Consider the following 21201-nt stretch of genomic DNA (forward strand, 5'->3'; position numbering starts at 1 on the left):
CAGAGTGTCATGGAGGGCCTGTAGGCCTGAAAATAGGCTTATTTATGCCTTTCCCTGCCTGGACATGTTTTTCTGCCCAAACCAGTTGTAAACACATTAAATGAGCACAAAGGGGCACAATAGGCCTGGTGCCACCAAGTCTGGTCTGCCAGGACCCCGGTGGTTGTAAACATGTTGTGTAAGCCCCCCCCCACCCAGCTCATGCTTCCCTGGTCTAGGCCCATGTGATTCTCATATTTGGGGACTCCAGGAAAGTGACTTTTGCCTATTATGGTAAGGTTTGGCTGACTGCCAACCTGATTGGTCATTGTAGTGGCCAAGGAACCATTAATCTTGGCCCACATTCAATAAACAGGAGTATACAGGTAAACAACGTGCTCAGACCCTCATGCTCTGGCCCACTTGCCGTGCGGACTCCCCCTGCATAGCTTGGACTCCGTACATTGATTGCTTGCCTGCGTACTTAGTTGCAGAGCTCACTTAAGCTTGCCTATATATATATATATGTGGAGCCCATAGTCTCCTAGTCAGCTGTGCACATCTGTACGCTACTGTGTTATCAGGACCAGATCCTGTATTGCTTGCCTTTACCTATGGAGTGCAGACTCCTGAGTAGCTGCACACACTTTGCATGCCTGTTGCATATCATTGCCTGGTAAGCGCCATGGTCGCTCAGTTACCAGGAGGCAGACTCTGAATTGTCTGCATGCTATTGGCCTGTCTGGCCAGCTTTAGACTGTGCTCGAGACTGCATGGCATCCTACTCCTGCACCTGAGATCCTGCCTGCTAAGAATCCCTGGACAGAGCATCCAGAAGAAGCCAGCAGCACAAAGGCAGAGATTGCATCCTTCATCAGGAGAACAAGGTCAGAGACTGGCATTTCCCCAGAAGCTGGGAAGAATCTCCTTTCCCTGCAAGCCGGGAGGATTCCAGTCTCAAAGTCCACGAGCAGAGATCCCCTGAAGTTTGGACACTAGGCACAGGCTGTGACGTAGCCCCGGAGAGTGATTGATAATTAATCAGAATTGTAATTGTTTTGATGCCTCTGTAATATCTGTTGCCTCTGCCATAGAGCAGAGTCAGTTTCCAGCCCGCTCTGCTGGGCAAATAGTGTATATAGACCCCAAACGGCATTAAACCACGGGGAAAAATCCTCTCTCTGTTTATAGTTTTAATATTTGCTAGTTATTAATAAGTTACTATAGACATTTATTCTAGAATGTTTTCATAACCGTGTAGAACTTTTTACTATTAATATACAGTGGTTGTTCAGAATATTGAGCTTAATATTTTTATATACTATCTTGCACCAATTAATTTGTCCCCTCTGCCAAAATCGGCGTAGGCAGCAGAATACCCCTCCGCGACACAGAGAAATACCAGAACTAAAAGCTGATTGGTGCAATTCCCTTTATTAGTTCACAACAATAATACACATTTTGTAAGCTTTCCAGTGAGACAGACAAATGGCAGTTATTTTTCAAAGTCAAACAACATACAAGGTAGCAAACAAGTCCTCAAGAAAAGATGTTTTTAGCATTATTTAAACAAAAATCTGAAAAATTATTAGGAATTCTATTTGTGTATAAGCATGACTTTCAAGTGGATAGATGAAATACTACAATACTGTGATACTGTGATAATATGGTTTCCTCAGATTTTCCTCAGTAGAAGGTTTGACCCAATTTCACAGAATCACAGAATGCTAGGGGTTGAAAAGATCATCTAGTCCAACCTGCCTACCAGCACAGAATCATCTAGAATAGGTCCCACAGTAATGCATTCAGGTGGGTTTTGAATGTCGCCAGAGAAATAGATTCCACAACCTCTCTGGGCAGCCTGTTACAGTGTTTTGTCACCTTCACAGTGAAAAAAGTCTTTCCTTATGTTCACAACTTTGAATTGTTCTACAGATAATCACTTAAACATGATCTTTATACCAGTGCTCACATTGAAGATTAAGATACCTCAGCTATTATTCAGTCTTTCCAAGCATGCTTTCTGTTGGTAAATGAACAGATGAACAATCATCACCTCCAAAACTAAAAGGTTTCGAGTGTCTGTTTTGGTGTTGGGCTTTTTTAAGTATGAAGGATTTAACATTTCATACTTTAAGTATGAAGATTTAACTTGAGATGGAAAGTTGTAGCTCATATAATGCACTTGCATAGTCTTCATTGTCAGGATGCAATGCAAGAGCTTGTTCATAGCATCTGATTGCTTCATGTTTCTCACCATTTAGATTATGAACAAATCCAAGTCTGCCAAAATCTGTTGCATCTCTTGAACCTCTCCGAATTCTCTGCTCCAACAATTTCTTAAGAGATTCTTTGCACTTATCAAAATAATAAGAGTATTTTTTAATTTTTAGCCCTTCCATGTAATCCTCAATGGCTTCAGAATATTTTCTCAAATGAAAGTGTTTAAAATTGCCATAACAGCAGTAGAATTGTTGTTTATCAAAATCATCTAAAATATTTATCTGAAAAGCTTTCTGAAAAATCTCTTCTGCTTCTTCATATCTCTTTCCTTCTACATACATGTTTGCTAGGTCCATATAGGAATGAAAAAAAGTTATCTTTTTTTCTATGGCTGTTTTAAAATGAGCAATGGAAAGTTGTATGAGTTTATCCACTTGTTCTCGAGGGGGGTATTTTGTAGCCTTTTTCAGTTGAAAGAACTCTGATCTGTAGCAGAGTCCTAGCTGGTGATGCAAACTGGCAGAATTGGGTGTCATTGTTAGGGCCTTTTCCAGAAGCTTCACTGCCTTGTCCAGTTCTCCTTTCCTTCTGTAAAATTTGGCAGCATATTGCAGGACATGAGGAAGATCAGGAGTTTTCTTCATTGCTTCTTCAATGTGTCTTTCCCCTTCATCAATTTGCTTTAAGTCCTGAAGTTTTAATGCAAATAATACCAGAAGGGAAGTATTCTCTGGATCCAGTTCTACGGCGCGCTTCAGGAGGTTTATGGACACGCTTTGTTTCAGAGAAGGATTCTCCAAACGATACATCGTTATTGCATAGCCAGTATTAAATTCTGGGTTGTCTGGTTCATTCCGCAGAGCATTTTCAAAGCAAGTCTTTGCTCTCTCATAGTATTTCTTCCCGAATTTTAATAATGCCCATCCTTCCTCAGCGTAGATCTCAGGAAGCTGATCTTTCCATTGAGGAGTACTTGAAAACTTTTTGCGGCTGTTTTCCACTTTGCTTGCATATTTCTGAGCTTCTTCATATCTTCCCATGTAGTAACAGATCCAGGCGCAGTTCCCCCAGGTAAGAAGACTTCTTCTGGCAATTTCATCTGGGTGATTTCTTTTAACTTCTTCTTCAGCTTTTTGGAGATTTCTCAGGGCTTCCTCATTTGAATTATTTAGGTGGCATACATAGGATAGGAGATTATAACTTCTGACCTTGGATTTTGTTAAAAACTCAATCTGATGGTTTATTCTCTCTTCTAGGTCATTGAGATCCACATCTTGCTTCAGCAAAGTCCATGTAAAATAACATTCTAGCTGCAGCAGGGAACTCTTCAGGGAAGTCTTGGAAACTGTGCTGGAAAAAAAACAAACAAACAAATAAAAGATAAACTTACTTATACTCCATTTGAATTAACTTCTCCTGTTTTAAAACTAGCCATTATGTACTCAAAACCAGACAATACCTATGCAGGTGCCACTAGTCAACAATACTTCAAACAAGCCCAAGCTGTAGGAAGACAGGTCTAAAGAGCTGAACAGTTATTTGAGTAATTCTCTTTGCCAGTGTATAAGAGTACCTCTTACATAGAGGTAGTGTTCTGGATGTCGAAAAGGAGAATGTAGTCTCAACTGACTGGGGAATGTTTCCTATGCTGGTAACAATTGCTGAAGCCTACTCAGAACAGAAAATTAGATACAAAACTTTCCCAGACTAAACTGGTATTTATAAATGTTGGTAATGCACAAGTTGTTTTATAGACTTCTTTGCCTTTTTCAAATAATTTCCTCTGCCTAACTAGCATTTTTGATCAGTATTAATAACAGTTCCTAATTAGAAGTCTGCATGTGAGGCAATTACCCTTCGTCTGAGGTGAAAAGGAACTGAGAGCAAATTTATGTTACGCTATCTTGTTAGAAACCTTTGGCTACAGGTGAATACCACAGAACAGACACTGACTCCCAAATCAACAAACTGAAGGAATAGCTTGAAGCATTTAAGCAATCTCATTCAAGATAAAATGTGTGTTGTTTCTTCTTGCCTCGCCCTGGAACCATAAAAGTGTCATAGTTGAAAACAACAGTGGAGAGTAATTAATGAAAGGGCATTTTTGTGGAAACGAATCTTCATGAATGTCACAAAAATAGAGTTGTGATGCAAATTAAACACAATTTAGCTTAGTTCAACATGTAACCATTAAATGCAATTTCCTTGTTTGCAACTCTAGTTGTGCATGTGTGTGTGTGCCTCTGTGACACATTAAAGTCTTCAGATAATGTACCACATAACCTGCATTGTCCTGCTTGATGGTCCTTGCAGTTGTCAAAACAGGAAAGTAAATTCTCAAATGCATCACTGACAGTCACTCATTTGTCTGGACATCAGCTACAATGAGAGTCTGGATTTCATGTCTGAACTGCACACACATAGTTTTTCTGACTGTTAGTTCTGTTCACAGGGGCTGATCCATGCCAGAGAAGCAAGAACATTACAGTATTTGGTAGCATCCTCATTTTGTTTTGATTCTTCCAGTAAATTTCTGCTGCTTCAACCCATGAAGTCCCTGACTTATTACATTTATGTAAGTAATAAGCATTCTTTTCCAATAGCATGGCAAAAATACCCCATCTTTCAGAGGCTGGTTTGCATACTTACCTCATGGTTTTGCTTCTCTATTAATTTGTCTTCAGATAGCTTCAAACCCAAAGTAGCAGCGATGTTCTTAGGACTTCTCTTTTATGTGGGCCAGCTGTCACGTCACCCGAGGGTAATGAACAGGGAACAGAAAGTGAAACTTGCGTCTCAATCAGGAACAGTTACTCATAAGGCAATGGAAACTGAGGAGTCTGTAAGCACAAATAACCCTAAGAAATGGGATCCAAGAATGCAAAGGGTCATGTAGTGCCATTTGTATCAAGAGGTGTACCTGTGTATCAGAAAAACGGGATACTACAAAAACATAACTTTTTCAGTTAAAATCGTAATGCTTTCTAAATGAGAGTTTTTTGTTGTTGTTCTTGACACACCTCCTCTGCCACTGTGTATTTTATATCAAGTTTCTGTATTAATGTGAGAATAATACTACAGACCTGGACCTGGTAACACGAGTATTTACATTGTAGGATTGAATTTCATTGAAGTTTCTGTAAACCTGGTCTCACATGCCCTGACCACAGGCACACTTTGCTAAGAAATTAGATAGGCAATGTAGTGCAAATTAACTGAAGATAAAACAACCATGCCAAAACTGTGTGCTTCCATGCAACGTAAGCCCATTGTATCACATATGCTCAAAGGCAATGAATAGATGATCTGTGTAAGAATAACAGTGGTTGCTGACACCGCTTCACAGTGCTTTACAAAGGCCCGGGAATTCCCGAGGTGTACGTGTTTAGTACGTTGGAGGTTTCCACTAGGGATGCTCCAGCTACGGGGAGAAGCCGTAGCAGACAAGGCTTCGTCCCCTCCTTACTGCTGGCGCATTCTCTCTGGAGACTACTGCGGGCTCTGCGGCGGGGTCAGGACACAAAACAAGCACACTATCGCAAGGGCGGCACTTAGGAAAGTTCTGCACGTTTCGGAGGAGGCGAGGAAGGGTGAAAGACTTCTGACAGTGAGAGTCTGGGTGCCGTGGGTATTACGGTGAAGCGCTGAATCATACTGACTCAGGCAGTCCAAGGCCGCGCACTTTCGGCGCGCCGCCAGGCGATGTGGGCCAGCGGCACAGCGGCAGCAGCGGGATCCGGCTTGTGCGAGGCTTGGCGGGCACGACCCCAGGGCAAGCTCCCGCCTCTCAGGGCCCGGTAGGGTGGGTCTGGCGGCTCCTGCCGCCGCCGATAGGCCACGCCGCATGGCCTGAGCGGTTCCGCTGGATTAGTGCCCTCCTACCGCCGCGCCGCGCTTATCCGAACTGTGAACGACGAGGCGGCGGTGCGGGGCGGGTCCTGGCGTGGCACAAGCTCTTCGCAAAGGGTGGGTCGCCCTGCCGCCAGGTGGTTTCGCCGGGCCGTAATCACCTCAAGGCAGAGGCGCGGAAGGGTGCAGGGCACACCCAGATGCCCTGCCTGTCAGCGGCCGCGCTCGTTCAGCCGCTCGGGATACTACTCCACCTTCTGTAGCCCGCGGCTACCGCCCCTCCGCTGTGACAGGCCCGCGGCTGCCCTCGCCCTGTCAGGGACGCGCCCGCCCCTGCTCCTGTCACGCGTGCCGGTCGCCGCGCCCGTGGGGGCGGTACGTAAGCTTCGACGGGGCCCGCCTGCTCCCGCCCCAGCGCTGAGGTCTGTTTCTCTGTGACGAGCCGGGGCCTTCTGCCTCGTTCCCGTAGAGAGCCGAAATGCGGGGCCTGGTTGTCGCCGCTTGCCTGCTGCAGACCATCGCAGGTTCGGACGCGTTCGCCAGCGGAAGAAGAAATGTGGACCCCGAAACGAATATGAACATCGTGAGTGGAGGGGAGGGGTGCGGCTTTGAGGAAAGGGTGCCCGAGACTTGTCACCGGCTGTAGCTGCGAGGTGTAACGGGGCGGCGAGGAGCGGAGTGGGAGGTCTGGGCGGCGTGCGGCACCTTTAGAGTTCCACGGACATGCATCAGCCACTGGTCAGCAGCCAGCATGCTTCTGCTTGCTTAGATCTTCTACCTATACTTAGTCTTTCACTCCTCTTTTTTCCAGGCTCTTCTTGGTCCTATGTTGCCTGTAAATGATCTTCCACATATTTTCAAGTCCAGAGCTGTGGTTTTTTTGCTAGTCAGGATCCTCCTTCTTAAGTGCTAGAAAAGCTGCTAGCAGGATGCTCTCGTGTTCTGTCCCACGACTGCTTTTCTTCCTATTTGGCATTTACTCTCCTAAATCCACTCTTCTTCTGCCACAGTAGTCAGCTCCAGGAAATATTTGCTGTTAGTAACTGATATGAGTTACTATTTCCTCGATCCCATCATGTGTGAGATACTTCATGCTAGAAATGCTTAAGGTCTGTGAGCAAAGAAGTGCTTGAGTCAACATTATCATCTATAATTTTGAGGACTGAAAGTAGTGATTTAGCCTAACACATTTGAAAGGAAGTTAGACTTAAAATCACGCTGGAATGTTAATGTTACTATGGATTAATGTAATTATTGAAGATAAATTTAAAAGAAAAAATCATGTTTAATTAAATGATCCTCCCCCTTGTCCAGAACTCTGATCATGTGTTGCATTTCTTACATTTTCTCAAGGCATTCTTGGTGTCATGAAATAAATAAAATTGCAAATTCTTTGTCCTAATGGAGTTGCATCAAATAAAAATAACATAAAGCTTAAGAAGTGGGACATACATTTATTAATGAACTTATGTATAAAATTGTGTTAAACAAGTGTGGGCATTTTTATTATTATTTTCTTGTTAGCAAAGGCACTTAAAAGTTTGACAACAGACCTAAAACTTGAGAAGGGCGAGTGAGAAGTGGCACATGCAACTGTAAGCTGAGGTGGCACTGTCAGCAGCTCACACATGTGAAGAGTGTGTTTTAAAGATGCTGTGGTTGTCGTTTAGTCCAGCACACAGCTTAAACATGATTGTGACCTCTGTGTAAGAAAGGATTTGACATAAAGTTCAGATATAAATCTGAAATAAGAAAGGAAGTATTTTCCTTCAGGAGAGATTAATTCTTCCTCCTCTTATTCTGTATGTTCCTGTGGTGCCAGTTGCTTTTTGCTGTCCTCACTTGTTTGTTACTGAATATACTGCTTTCCTTGAGAACTGGCAGTTTCAGTAGTTGGCTGCTGAATCCACATGTTGGCGTTTTACCCTGCTACCATACTCCCCTTTTAAGCACTTCAATCTCCTTTCTTACTGTAGGCAGTGTATGAGTACCTAATGGGACAGTGGATGGGGACAGGCTAGGGAGTCCTCCCAAACACCCAGCATAAGGTTTGTGCTCTGGCTGTTTCCTGACTCTGCAGTGAAATAAGTCTCATAAAGAAACATGTCTACATTTAATGAATGTGTAGTATGGCACATTCCTACCGCAGCCTTTAATTTTGGGAGGAACCTGGAGTACTTTGCTTTGTTAATGAACTGGGAAGACTGGCAGTCTGACTCCAAGGTGGTTTCTCTTTTTTCTTCAGAGTCAAATTATTACCTTCAGGGGATACCCTAGTGAGGAGTATGAAGTGACAACAGAAGATGGATACATCCTGTCCATTAACAGAATTCCTTATGGAAAAAAAGGCCGTGACAAGAGCAAAGGTATGTGTCTGCTTGGAAAAATAGGAAGTCATGGACAAGCTCTCTTTGTTCTAAACCCATTTGCACATGTAATAATCCAGAAAAAGATCAAAGACCATATGAGACATGCAGTTAAAATGTTCTACTAGTGGATGTCAGAGGCAAATTAGATTAGACACATACACATAGAGTGGTTTGAGTAAAGGATGAGAGAAGGAGATGGGAAGCTGTATCTTCCTGGTATTGTCTTTTTGTGACATTAGTTCAAGCCCCTCATTGGAATTTTTTGAGGGGCTGAGAAGTGTGGATTTTCTAGGAAATTAAAAACAAGAGTTGAGATTTATGTGAGTTTTTTTTAAAGTAATAAAATCCCTTGAAAAGAGATGTGTTGTAACTTTTTTTTTGTTATTCCAAACTCTGTTTTTAAAACTGCTTTTTTATAGCAAGTAAGTTTGTTTAAAATGCCTGACCATTTTTAAAAGTGGGGCAGTTTACATGCCTCTTTTGGTGGAATAAGACTAAACTACTAAGGTTCCCAGTGGAGTGTTCACAAAATAATTGTTGCCTGATTTCTGCATGAGAACTTGCTAGTTAATGTCTCTGCGGCTCCCTTTGTAGTAAGGTACAACCAGACAAATGCTGCATACTACTGGGGTGCCATATTTCACACAGCTGTTTGAATAGGTAAAAGAATAAAATCCCTTCAGAACATCTTGAGTACAGTAGCTTAATTTGCAATGTGGTTTTAAAAGTGTGTAACAGGTATGTGGCAATGGTTGTTTTATGGATGCAATTTGATGGGGGACTGGGAGGAGCATTTGCATGTGCCACCAGAGCATTTTTACGAGCTGTAGGAATTACTGTCCAAGCTGGCACAACACTATGGAAGGGATGGAGGGTATATGCAGTTGAGGAGGTGGGGAAGAAGGACATTAGTTATTGCAGGTGACTAGAGATCCTCCCTGTTTCTGCCTCTTCTCTTCATCATTCTTTTCTCTGAAACAGAGTTGTTATTTCTCTTGCATCTAGATGCTAAAACAAGTTCAACAACACTCCTCTCAAAATTACCTAAAGTTATGTCAGCAGCAATTCCAGAGAAAACCATGAATAGTCAGCAGTGCCTTTTCCCAGGTTTTTTATGCAAATCATACTCATAAATTAAAGAATAGATCTGTAGAGAATGGCTTTTTCACTTGTTTAACAGCATTTGTGCTCTCTGTTATTTGTGTGCATTTTGAGGGTGACTTTTTCCTGAAGGTTGAGCCACTGCAGTCAAGGCTGTTAGAACAGCAGAGAACTAGATAAAAAAACACTTTTGGAAAGTGGAAAAAAATGGGCATTAGAATTGATAACTTTTTGTTTCTTTTCTTACAAAAAAAAATCTCCCACAACAAAACTCTACAACAACCTAGAAGGAGATTGTAGTGAGGTGGAAGTTGGGCTTGTCTCCCTAGTATCAGGGGATATGACAAGAGGAAATAGCCTCAAATTGTGCCAGGGAGGTTTAGGTTAGATATTATGAAAAAAAAAATTACAGAAAGAGTGGTCAGGCACTGGAACAGGCTGCCCAGGTAAGTGATGAAGTGGCCATAACTGGGGATGTTCAAAAAACACATGGACATGGCCCTCGGGGACATGGTTTAACGGCCATGGTGGTGTTAGGTTGCTGGTTGGACTTGATCTTTGAGATATCTTCCAAATGAGACAATTCTATGATTCTGTGAAGGATAGGCTAAATGTAAGCTGAAAATTAAGAAAGTGATAGGGGCAAAGGCTTTTGTGAGGGCTGAATGATGGAATGCTGTAAAAATGAGATGAAAGCATGTGGAAGAAGAGGTTTGTTGTACTCACACACTGCATATGGAATTAACAGTGTATATAAGCAGCAGTGGCTGAAGTTGGTATCAGTCTTGTTACCACCCTATATGAAAGATCCCACAGAAAATTGCATACATACAACAGCAGCCTGTTTGCATAGAAACTGTACTTATTCTGACTGCCTTAGAACCTTTTCAGCTGACAAAAAAAGGGATGAGAGGTAAAAAGATGGAGCTCACAAAAGAAATCAGTGATTGTGCTGGTTGATTTCAGCCCAAACCACCACATTGTTCAATAGCTTGGGGTGTGGAAAAGACCTGTGGAAAACCCTGTCCTTTCTCTGCTGAAGGCCAAGCAACAGTCCTCCTAAGCTTATCTGTTGGTTTTGTATGAGTTAGGATGTTTGCACTGTTCAGTCTCTCACAAGGTGAGTGAGATTAGTACAGGGATGAGGCCAGTCAAACCTGACAGGTGTCGTTGTGGTTTATTTCAGAGAAGTCCACAGGTTTCCTCAGAAAGAAAAAGAGGCTGCCTTTGTACCTGTTGATTTTTTGTCACATCCATCATTGATGACATAAGCAAACAGAAGTTTCCTGACCTGTGGGGAATTCTCCACATTCCCCTTGCCACACCCTCGACCCCAAGTTCATGTTTGGCAAAGTGCTTTAATTTTGAAAACAAGGATTACTAAGTACATTTAGGGAAGTATGATCTCTGGAAGAATGAAGATCTCAAAGTTCATGTTGATCTTAAGTTTTTATCTCAGAAAGATACCAGTGATACTGCTGACTTAGTGTACATATGCTATAATACTTCTTTTGCAATACCTGCATGATGTGGATAGGATCTCTTGGACTTACATATCACATGATGTTTTGGAACTAACCCACAGTTCTATAGCCTTTAAAAAAGGGAAGAATGTCTAGAGAACCTAAAAAGCAAAGCATCTATGGTTGATGACAAGGGCATGGAAATAAAACTCTCTTCAGCTTCTTGGTGCAATCAAGAGAACAAAATGTTCCCTATCAGAAAGTCTACTTTAAGGACCTACCTTGCTTATTCCCCCTCTGGGGGTTTTAGCATCAAGGATGACACAAAATTATTGCTATCCAAGTCAGTTTGTCTTATGATTGTGCAATTCACATGCAGATCTGGTGACTGCTTCCTAAAGTGAAAAAGGAACTGGCAGAAAATGGAGGCTGATAGGAGAACAGAATTAAAGCATTAGAGCATTTAAACAGTTTCCTCCTTGCTATGTTATGAAACATGCAAGTAGGAGCTTGAGGAGAGCCTTTTCTTCAGAAAATAAGCTGGTTGATCTGAGTTTAGTAAAAGGGATGATGGTATCAAAGCAAAATGGGAACTTTACTGAAAGCAGATTTAATGTTAGGCTTGAAAATCCCACACGCTGTTCGTAAGGCAGTGACAATGAAGTATTGTTGCAGCAGGATAAACAGTTATGTTGAACTGTACTGTCTTCAGTACCAGTTTGGCACTGCTGGAGATTTGCTCTGATTGCAAGGACAGTACACTACAACATGACTTTTCAACAACTTGGGAAAAGAAGGCACTGAAAATCTTCCTTGTCACAAGTATAAAGGTTGCCAGAGGGAGGAACATTGCTAATTTGGATTTTGGTTCTCACAGCAAATATTTATGGACATGGTGTGGAATGGAAATTGTAGGTGACTGAAACAGTTATGATTTGGCTGTTGCTACTGAAAGACCCAAATCTAAATTATCAATGGAGGAAGTATTTAGTAAGTTAGTATTGTAGTAGAATGATGTGTCACTGAAGGAGGTAAATTCCTGAGTAATCTGCTGCGCTGAGCTGAAGTTACTGTGTTATCAGGTTTCAGTTGTTAACGCAGGAGGAAGAATGCACAAGGAAACACCTGTGCTCATCCAAGCTCTAGAGAAAGGTCTTTGGATTTTCTGAAGATCATGTTTCTCCAAAGGATTATATGATAGTTTATTTTCTTTGTGTAGAAGCAGGAACCTTCAACTTTTAAAATATATATTCCACATAAAAATGTCATTTCCCTTTTCAGGATGAGGAAGTCAGGAGAGAGGCTTCCTAGCCTGGGTCCTGACTGTTGTTCTTTTAACTACTCAAGTCACGAGGTGAAAACTTTCAAATGTAGGCCCACCAGTGACAGACAGAGTTCATCTGCCTCAAAGAGGGAAAAGCATTCTCACTCAGAAGTTTGCAGGATCCATCAAGAGAACTTTTAAACTAGATTTGAAGGGAGAAGGGTATAAAAACTAGGCTCATGAGAGATGAACCTAGGGCTGGCATACCAGTGCTAGAGGCCCAACTGAAATGCATCCTCACCAGTATATGCAGCACAGGCAGCAAATGGGATAAGCTGGAAGCCAATATGCAGCAGGAAAACTGATGTACTCACCATTATGGAAACGTGGTGAGACAACTCATGACTGGAGTACCACAGTAGATGGCTTTAAGCTCTTCAGAAGGAATAGAAAAGAATGGAAATGTAGCGGGGTACCTCTGTGTATTAGGGAGTGTTTTAACTGTGTAGACCTCAGTGATTGCAGTGATAAGGTTGAGTGCTTATGGATAAAGATCAGGAGAAAGGCCAACAAGGCAGATATCCTGGTAGGAGTCTGTTATGGACCACCTAACCAGAATGATGAGGTAAATAAAGCATTCTACAAGCAGCTGGTGGAAGTCTCATGATTGCTAGCCCTTGTTTTCTTGAGAGACTTTAATTTACCATATATCTTCTGGAAATACAAGGTAGCAGAGAGTAAACAGGCTAGAAATTCCTAGAGTGTGTGGAAGGTAACTTCCTGACACAGCTGTTAAGTGAGCTGTCTGAACATGAGCCAGCAGTGTGCTCAGGCTGCCAAGAAGGCCAACAGCATACTGGCCTGTGTCAGGAATAGTGTGGCCTGCATGAGCGTGGAAGTGGTGATGACCCTGTACTGGTGACACTGTGTCTTAAATACTGTATTCAGTTTTGGCCCTGTCACTACAAGAAAGATGTTGAGGTGCTGGAGCGTGTCCAGAGAAGGGCAACAAAGCTGGGCAAGAACTTAGAGCAAAAGTCTTATGAAGGGTGGCTGAAGGAATTGAGGTTGTTTAGTCAGGAGAAGAGGTGGCTTAGGGCAGACCTCACTGCTCTCTACAACTACCTGGAGTTTTTTTCCAGGTAGGTGTTGGTCTCTTCTCAAAGGTAATGAGTTACAGGGGAAGAGGAAATGGCCTCAAGTTGCACCAGAAGAAGATTGGATTAGATATTAGGAAAAATTTCTTCACTGAAAGTATCTTTTTGTGAAAACATATGATTTCATGGCACTACTAATATTATTGATAGTCTTAGTAGTGAAAGTCAAATGGATTAAATATTCAAAGTGCAATTCTAACTCATTTGAATTAGGCACTCAATTCCAAATGAACAGGAAGCTATAGTAAATGGTTTTATTTTTCAGGTCCAAGACCTGCTGTGTTTCTCCAGCATGGCTTGCTTGCAGATGCCAGCAACTGGATCACAAACTTGGATTACAACAGCCTTGGCTTTATGCTGGCAGATGCTGGCTATGATGTATGGCTGGGAAACAGCAGAGGGAACACCTGGTCCAGGAAACATACACACTACACAGTGAAGCAAGAAGAATTCTGGATTTTCAGGTATCCTCATCTTGCTAGAGGAACTAGAGAAGCTGCACACATTGCTTTCAAGCAGGCTTCTCTTCCTCTCTTTGCCAGTCTTAACAGTTCAGTCACACTGGGATTAGTCAAGGTTGTGATTTTCTGGTTATGTGTACTGTCATATATGTAGAAGCAGTAAAGGGAAGTTTTGTGGTCAATACATGGTCGATTACTTTAGCCTGTGCAAGATGTGAAGACTCAAGTCACCAGTGTTCTGCTTCATTCAAAGGAAACTTTACATCCAAACAACTGATCTGCAGTGCAGTAAAGCTCTGTGCAGCTGTTACACACTGATAACAGCGTACTTTCAATCTTTGCTTTATAGCTTTGATGAAATGGCTAAGTATGACATTCCAGCCTCAGTGGACTTCATTTTGAAGAAGACTGGTCAAAAGCAAGTATTTTATGTCGGCCATTCACAGGGCACCACAATGGGTATGTTGGAATATAATTGTTGAAATGATGCCAAGTTCATATGTGGTTTAATGATGAAAAACTAAGGCTTTTAAAATGTACTACTTCTGGTTTTTAGATGCTTCTTGGACTGGTCATCAACAAAAAAACACCCCCAACATAACAAAAAAAACCCCACCCAACCAACCAAAAAACCCCAAACAAAGAAAACACATCAAAGCAACCCAACAATAAGCAAAATGAAACACCAACAGAAAAAAAAAAGACTAAGCTTAACTTTTCAGTGTTTACTTAAAGTGGGAAGCTCTTGAAAAGATAAATTGAAGTCACAGGTACACTGGTATGGTTTCAGTTATACAACTATGCATAACAAAATTAGAATTGTCAGACATGTAGAGATTTCCATTTCCAGAATATTTTGTTGTATGTAAGGTCTGACTCAGGTGCTTTTAGACCTGCAGATAGAAAGAGCTGGAAGAGTGCTGGGTTAGCAAACACAAATTTGTTTTTTTTTTTCAGAAGAAAACAAATCCCTCTGATTTGTCTCATGTAATTTGTTCTCCGGAGTAACTAGATTAATTTAAAATACCTAAACCAATTCTAGAGAAAACAATCAAGCTATTAATCTAAAAAAAAACTTGTGCACACTCAGAATACCTGAATTTTATAAGATGACTGCAGGTAAAGTTCTCATCTGACATCTGTCACTGAAGTTTGTTAATGATTCTCATATTACTTACAGCTTTCATTGCTTTTTCAACTTTGCCACAGCTGGCTAAGAAGATCAAAATGTTCTTTGCCTTGGCACCAGTAGCTACAGTCAAGTTTGCCACTAGTCCTCTGGTAAAATTGGGAGTGTTTCCTGACGTGCTACTCAAGGTGTGTATTTGAGTGTAAATGTTTTAAGCCACATAAGTTGTCTCTGAAAGTAAGCAGCGGCTTCTCTGCCTTTATTCCTTTCTAATGAGTCAGTTTGCATCAGTTGAAAATGATAATTTAGAAATACAAGTTAACAGATTAGATAAAATTAATGTTTTCCATGGTTCTGGAATTTTTGCTACAAGAAATCACATGATTAATTAGTCTACTTTAGAAGAGTCATAGACAGCTTTATACAGAGTACTTTTGAATAGTCATGAACTTCTAAGATTTGTTTCACAATCCACCATTTAGTAATAGAAGGACTCTTGAGAGGGTGATTAAGATTAGCAGCTTTATTTAGATGTCATGAATTAACCTTCTGGAGTTTAGCTTTAGCTTTTGCCATTAACATCAAGGAGAATGCAGTCAGATGTAGGCTGCAGTAAGTGCCTGAAGCCAGGCATTGTGAACATCCTGCCACGTGTCTTTTTTAACCATCACTTTTCTTTCTGCCGCCCGTGGAGATCCCCACACAGACCTGTGAGATAAACTGTTCTCTGACATAACTCATACACATTTAATGCATGTCAGTTTGCCCTAATTCCCTGCCATGTCAGTTTGCCCTAGTTCCCTGCTCCAAAGGCAGATATGTGAAAGAAATACTAACAAGTGGGGTCTCGTGTTCATTGTCTAATGAGAAAGTAGCTGATCGGTGCCCTGTGCAAGCGTTTGTGTTGGGCTGAAGAACTTCATTCTCACGGTGACTTGCAAAAAACTGGAATGCAGAAGTGCATGACAGCCATAAACCCACTAGTCAGCTGTTAGCTCTAAAAAGCTGTGTCACTTTCAGGGAAGTGTTCAGTGGGCCACTTTCAAATCCTTGGATGTTTTAAAAATGCATATCAAGAGGAAGTGGCCACAGCAGCTCATGCAACTTGTTCGTATTACAAGTATTCCTCTGCTCTGTTTGAGCAGAGGAAGCTGCAAGTACAAAGCCATTTAACATTAGCAAATGCAGCTTAAAATATGTTGACCTTAACCAGTTCTGATGTCAAGTAGCTATGTAGTTCTCCTGTGCAATACGGAATTTAGAACTGTTTAGAATTTGAGGGTAGGTTTGGAATTCTTTGATAATGATTGGGGTTCCCACATATTTTTGTGGGGTAATGGACTGCATAATTTGTAGCAGAAGCACTAACTGTGACATTCCCATTGGACTGCAAACAAGGTTGATAAGGAGATAAAAATAATTTTCATATGACACACCTGTCACCAGTACAAATGGAAATAATTACCTCAAAGCATTGTAATGTAGGTCTAAACCCAGGTAATTCTATGCAATTTGTTCTATGTGTTTATTTTATAGGATATGTTTGGAAAGAAACAATTCCTCCCTCAGAATTTTTTGCTGAAGTGGCTTGCTACCCATGTTTGCACCCACAGAATACTTGATGACCTTTGTGGCAACGCATTCTTTCTTTTGTGTGGTTTTAATGAGAGAAACTTGAATATGGTATGTTTTGATTGCTTCTAATAGCTGAGTTACTGTGCACACACAGTACGGTCTGTGTATCACTGTACTGATTGTCCTTTACCTGCAATTAGGAGAAAAAAATGTTGCTTTCATGATACTGAGTTTGGGTGAATATTTGTCCTTGGTGTAGAAGTAATTGCCCAGCTTGGATGGATAAAATTATCCTTTTAAAATGTTACTAGAAAGCTAAAATACGTAATTTTAGATAAGGAAATGAGGAATAAAACTGTAGTTTTCAGACATTTTCAAGGGAACTGTTGAAGTTTTCTGGTCTCTTCATGGACATGTACAGTTGTTTTATCTAAGACTAATTTCTGACCCTGCTCGTGGCTTCATCTGTGGCTCTAGTTCCAAAGGACTTGTTCACAGGACTTACTTTGTTATCTAAAAGCTAGTTAACAGCAAGTGGTGTGCAGCCATCTCTTCCCATTACACTTCTTGAAATGTTTCTAGAAGCCTGAAATTAGTAGAATCTAGTAGCAGTTTACCCTCATGTGAGTGAAGGCTGAGGTTTTTTTTATTGAAGTGAGACAGAATTAGCATTATTTTTTTTCCCACCATTCTCTGTGCTAAAATGTACTTTAATTGTATATTAAGGTCAAAGTGCAGATTTTTCAATATTTCCCTGCCCAGCACACAGTTTCCTCGGTTTGAATGGTTGATAATATTTTTTAATTCTTGGCAGGATTTTAAGTTTCCCCTGTGTATTTTACACTCCTAAACTGAAAGTGTATGAAGTTCTGTATCACTTTGGACTCGCAGTTAACTTTGTCTAATTGTAGAGTAACACATTTCACTGCAGGTCTATTAAGTATTAGTTAGCATGCTCCCAATTCTTAAAATGTTAGCACTTTTAAAATAGTATTCTGAATATATAAAAATAGGCTTAAAGGCTATCATTATCAGGTTTAAAGTTCATCTTAAAGCCCAGCAGTTAGTTTTAAGTATTAAACCTTTTACTTCATCTGCGTAAATGGCTCCAGTTAACTTTTGCTTACAAAAGCTTTAAGAGGAATGGAAAGCTTTCTGATAATTGTTCAGGAAGCAATAATGACTGCATTGTGAAGAGTAAACCTTATTAATAATCTTGTTGCAGAGCCGAGTGGATGTGTATTCAACACACTGCCCAGCAGGGACATCTGTACAAAACATGATCCACTGGAGTCAGGTAGTTACTAGAATCTAAAATGTCCATGACTCTGTAGAATAGTGATGTCTCTCATATTTAAATGGCATAAAATGTGTGTGTGTGTGTATATATATACACACATATATATATACAGGTATCATAGCCCAAGTGAAATTTTGGAACTGGTACTTGTTGGAATGGCAACTATTTGTTTCAGCTGCTTCAATGGTACTGGCTTAGTGTCTTACCCCTCTCCTCTGTGTCTCTGAAGAAAGGCTAACTGTAAGTACTTCAGGCCAACAAACAATGCAGTGGAGTAACTTAGACACATGTTGTAAGAAGTATTTGCTCTCCTTTCAGTGAGCTGTTTTGATTCCAAGTTAGGTTTTTAGCCAGTGAAAAGCAGCAGACTTCCTTTTCTGTTCCATTCTGTTTGGCTTAATTTTGAATTTCACTTCTGTGCATGAATTCATCCCTGTGATGCTACTGTGCCTGAAGCTTGCTCAGCAGGCTGGCAAATATGAGAAGACATTTGCATGGAAGCAGTGATCATCAGTGCTACCTTTGATCTTGTAACTGGACTTGCTCTTCTTTCAGAAACAGTGTGTTCTGCACACAGCTGTTCAAATGTTGGCTGGGAAAGCAATTTGTGAAGACTCTTTTTTTCCAAATCCCTGTGAGATAGACATCTGTTTCTGAAAAATAATAGGTGGTAAATCATACAGAACAGACTTTCTAAGAAAGTTCCATGCTGTGTTCCTATACACTTAGACAGCAAGGTAAATATTTCAGAATGGAGCTTACACATCCTGGACTTTGGTATGCTAAACTGTTTTCCTTAATCTTTCCTACTGTTGCTATGAAAGAATGTGAAATCTCAAGGGGCAAAGTCTAATGATATTGAACATTAATGTTTCCCAATCCTGTGATGCTAGGCAAAGCTGTGACACTTGTCCTTGCTGATATTTGGTTTCTTGTGTATGTTGCCTTTGCCAGTTTTCCAGATGACCTGTACTTTATTATCGCAACAGAAATCTTCAGTTCCTAGTGAATGTGTAAATGTTTGTTTCTAGGCTGTGAAGACTGGGGAACTCAAAGCTTATGACTGGGGAAGCAAGACTGAAAATATGGTTCACTACAACCAGGTACAATTCTTGAGTGTTAACAAAAAATAGTCCTTGTGCGTCCTTGTGCATTCTTCTGGGTTAGCACTTTTTATTGAGTCATGACTTCATCTCCTATCTCTAGCTGCCCAAGAAAGGAAGTGACAATGAAAATCTGACCCATTCTTCTTACATTTGCTAGTATGTTACACTGCAGTGTAGTGTCACGTTGAAGACTTGTTCTTTCTAATGCTTTTGTTTTCACTTTTTCTCCTTCACAGTCTACTCCTCCATTCTACAAGATAAAAAAGATGACTGTACCAACCGCTGTGTGGACTGGTGGACAAGACTGGCTGGCAGACCCAAAGGATGTTGCTATGCTGCTCACTCAGATCACAAACTTGGTTTACCACAAAAACATTCCAGAATGGGAACATTTGGATTTCATCTGGGGCCTTGATGCTCCTTACCGCATGTATAATGAAATAATCAACATGATTAGGAAGTATCTCTAAGCCTGTATGGTATTTCAGAGTGTTAGTTCACCAGGAATCCATCTCTCTGGGACATGCTTTTCTGGCCATACTACTACATTGGCTTTTTATGATGCCTTTCTAAAATGCCAGGAATGACTACTGAATAGGATTCACGTTTGGGCTGTTATTCTCAGTATTATTTCTCTCTCCTGTGGAAATTCTCAATGTGTTTCACAGATTTTGCACACAGTGGCACAGAACTTAGAAAGTAGCAGTGTGATTTTGTTCAAAAGGAGTATATCACATGTCTGTAAATTTAGTGACATGTCTAAAAGACAGGATAGTCTGTTCAGCACCTCAGGTGCTTAACAATAAGTATTTCAGTGTTCTTGGAACACTGCCATTTCTCAGCACGTTGTCACTTCTGAGTACCTTTTAGAAGTACTCCTTGTACTGCAGTGATCCATTTGGTGCTGGTACTTTTAAAAGCACTTAGTGACTTTTTTCTGTGTTGTTATTTTAGCTGTCACATACAAGCTAGCTACGTCATACTACTTTATCTTTTACTAGTGCCCAGAAGAACTGTCATGAAGCCCGAAATCATCACTGCAGTCAAGTTGCAGTCTCCTATTTTGGGACTGAATCATTGTGGCATTTTCCTTGATGTAATGGTGTCCCTGAAGCCTTTTGTGTTTCACATGCCATCTATGAATAAGGGTAGTTATTTGCCCATGAAGATTCCTGGAACAAGAGAAGCAGTTAAAAGAAATAACCACTTTCAGTTAGCTCTGCTGGTAGATTATGGCTTTCAAGAAGAATGATGTAATATACTCATGTTTTGTTTTCTTTGCACTGACCACTAGAAAACAAGCTGGTGAGGGAAGAGCCAAAGCATTAATTCTATAGCTCGAGTCACTTAATTGCATGGACTTCTCTTAATCATCTGCTGCTCCGGAGATCTGTTTACTTCTTAGCTGCCTATGTGATGCTTGCCACCACAGTGTTGAGGAGCCATACAGCACCCTTGTGAAGCCTGATAGTATTAAAGACAGTTTTCAGTTGTCTCAGTTTCATTTCAGAATGGAGCTAAGCCCTCATTTAGTGGAGGAAGATGATTGACATCTTCCTTAGGGAACTGACTTTGGAGCTGTAATTCCGTAGTATAGGTGCCTTGGTCTTTCCATTGACTATGCAGAGGAATTGCAAAGTTCCATACCAAATGTAGATGTTTGAGCAATCTCTAGAGTCAGTTGCCTCTGTTCATATGATCATTTCCGTGCCATTGTTGGATTCAATCCAGATTTCTATCTCTAATCCAAACAGAATAAAAGAAAAAAACTTTTCTACATGGCATAGACAACAGTGCATATTTAATTGAGGCAAACACTTTTGGTTTAAAAAAATGCAAAAAGATACAGAAGCTGTAAATTAGGGTTTGATGGTTTGAAATAATTTTATTTTTTAATTCCTTATTGAGACTCAGGGAATTCTCAGGCTTTGTTAAGGAAAAAGTGGTTCGTGGTATTTCAGTTGCAATTCCTAGCAGGACTTCTGTTTGCTTTATAACAGCCATATTTACTTCACCTTGCTGTGCTGAAAGGAAGTATGTGCAGGAATCCCAAGTGGCCAACTTAGCAGGTGTGAAGGTATGTGATACAGCAAGAGCTATGCGAATCGTGATTATTAGCTTAAGATCTTTCAATAAACATGAGACCTGCTTGGAGTTCAGAGCCATGTGTTGTGTTTCTCTTGTTTCATGAATGCATGTGTGTCTCTGGGACAGAATCTGGTAAG

At 40.9% G+C, this 21201-nt stretch overlaps 2 protein-coding genes across 3 annotated transcripts; one reads left to right on the plus strand and one right to left on the minus strand.

The window, feature by feature from the left end:
• Positions 1-1397: 1397 nt before the first annotated feature.
• Positions 1398-5687, minus strand: LOC135176099 (interferon-induced protein with tetratricopeptide repeats 5-like). Its single transcript, XM_064144742.1, has 2 exons — positions 4852-5687; positions 1398-3552 (listed from the first exon to the last, which is right to left on the minus strand). The coding sequence occupies exons 1-2, from the start codon at positions 4854-4856 to the stop codon at positions 2127-2129; spliced, it is 1431 nt and encodes a 476-aa protein (XP_064000812.1). The 5' UTR covers positions 4857-5687; the 3' UTR covers positions 1398-2126.
• Positions 5688-6243: 556 nt separating this feature from the next.
• On the plus strand, positions 6244-21137 carry LIPA (lipase A, lysosomal acid type). Of its 2 annotated transcripts, XM_064144744.1 has the most exons (10): positions 6325-6426; positions 6521-6634; positions 8297-8417; positions 13671-13869; positions 14216-14325; positions 15047-15183; positions 16532-16678; positions 17796-17867; positions 18902-18973; positions 19213-21137. In XM_064144744.1, the coding sequence occupies exons 2-10, from the start codon at positions 6530-6532 to the stop codon at positions 19444-19446; spliced, it is 1197 nt and encodes a 398-aa protein (XP_064000814.1). In that variant the 5' UTR covers positions 6325-6426; positions 6521-6529; the 3' UTR covers positions 19447-21137. The 2 variants fall into 2 exon arrangements, with proteins under 2 accessions (XP_064000813.1, XP_064000814.1); XM_064144743.1 differs by having other exon boundaries at positions 6244-6634.
• The last annotated feature ends 64 nt before the right edge of the window (positions 21138-21201 follow it).

This window comes from Pogoniulus pusillus, chromosome 6 (assembly GCF_015220805.1).
Source record: "Pogoniulus pusillus isolate bPogPus1 chromosome 6, bPogPus1.pri, whole genome shotgun sequence".
In the NCBI taxonomy this organism is placed as follows: Eukaryota; Metazoa; Chordata; class Aves; order Piciformes; family Lybiidae; genus Pogoniulus; species Pogoniulus pusillus.

Bases quoted from the DNA above. Each gene is read 5' to 3' on its own strand.
- LIPA (XM_064144743.1), top strand. From the start codon at position 6,530: ATGCGGGGCCTGGTTGTCGCCGCTTGCCTGCTGCAGACCATCGCAGGT. The intron at 6,635-8,296 runs GTGAGTGGAGGG...TTTTTTCTTCAG, and splicing joins CCGAAACGAATATGAACATC to AGTCAAATTATTACCTTCAG. The intron at 13,870-14,215 runs GTATCCTCATCT...TTTGCTTTATAG, and splicing joins GAAGAATTCTGGATTTTCAG to CTTTGATGAAATGGCTAAGT.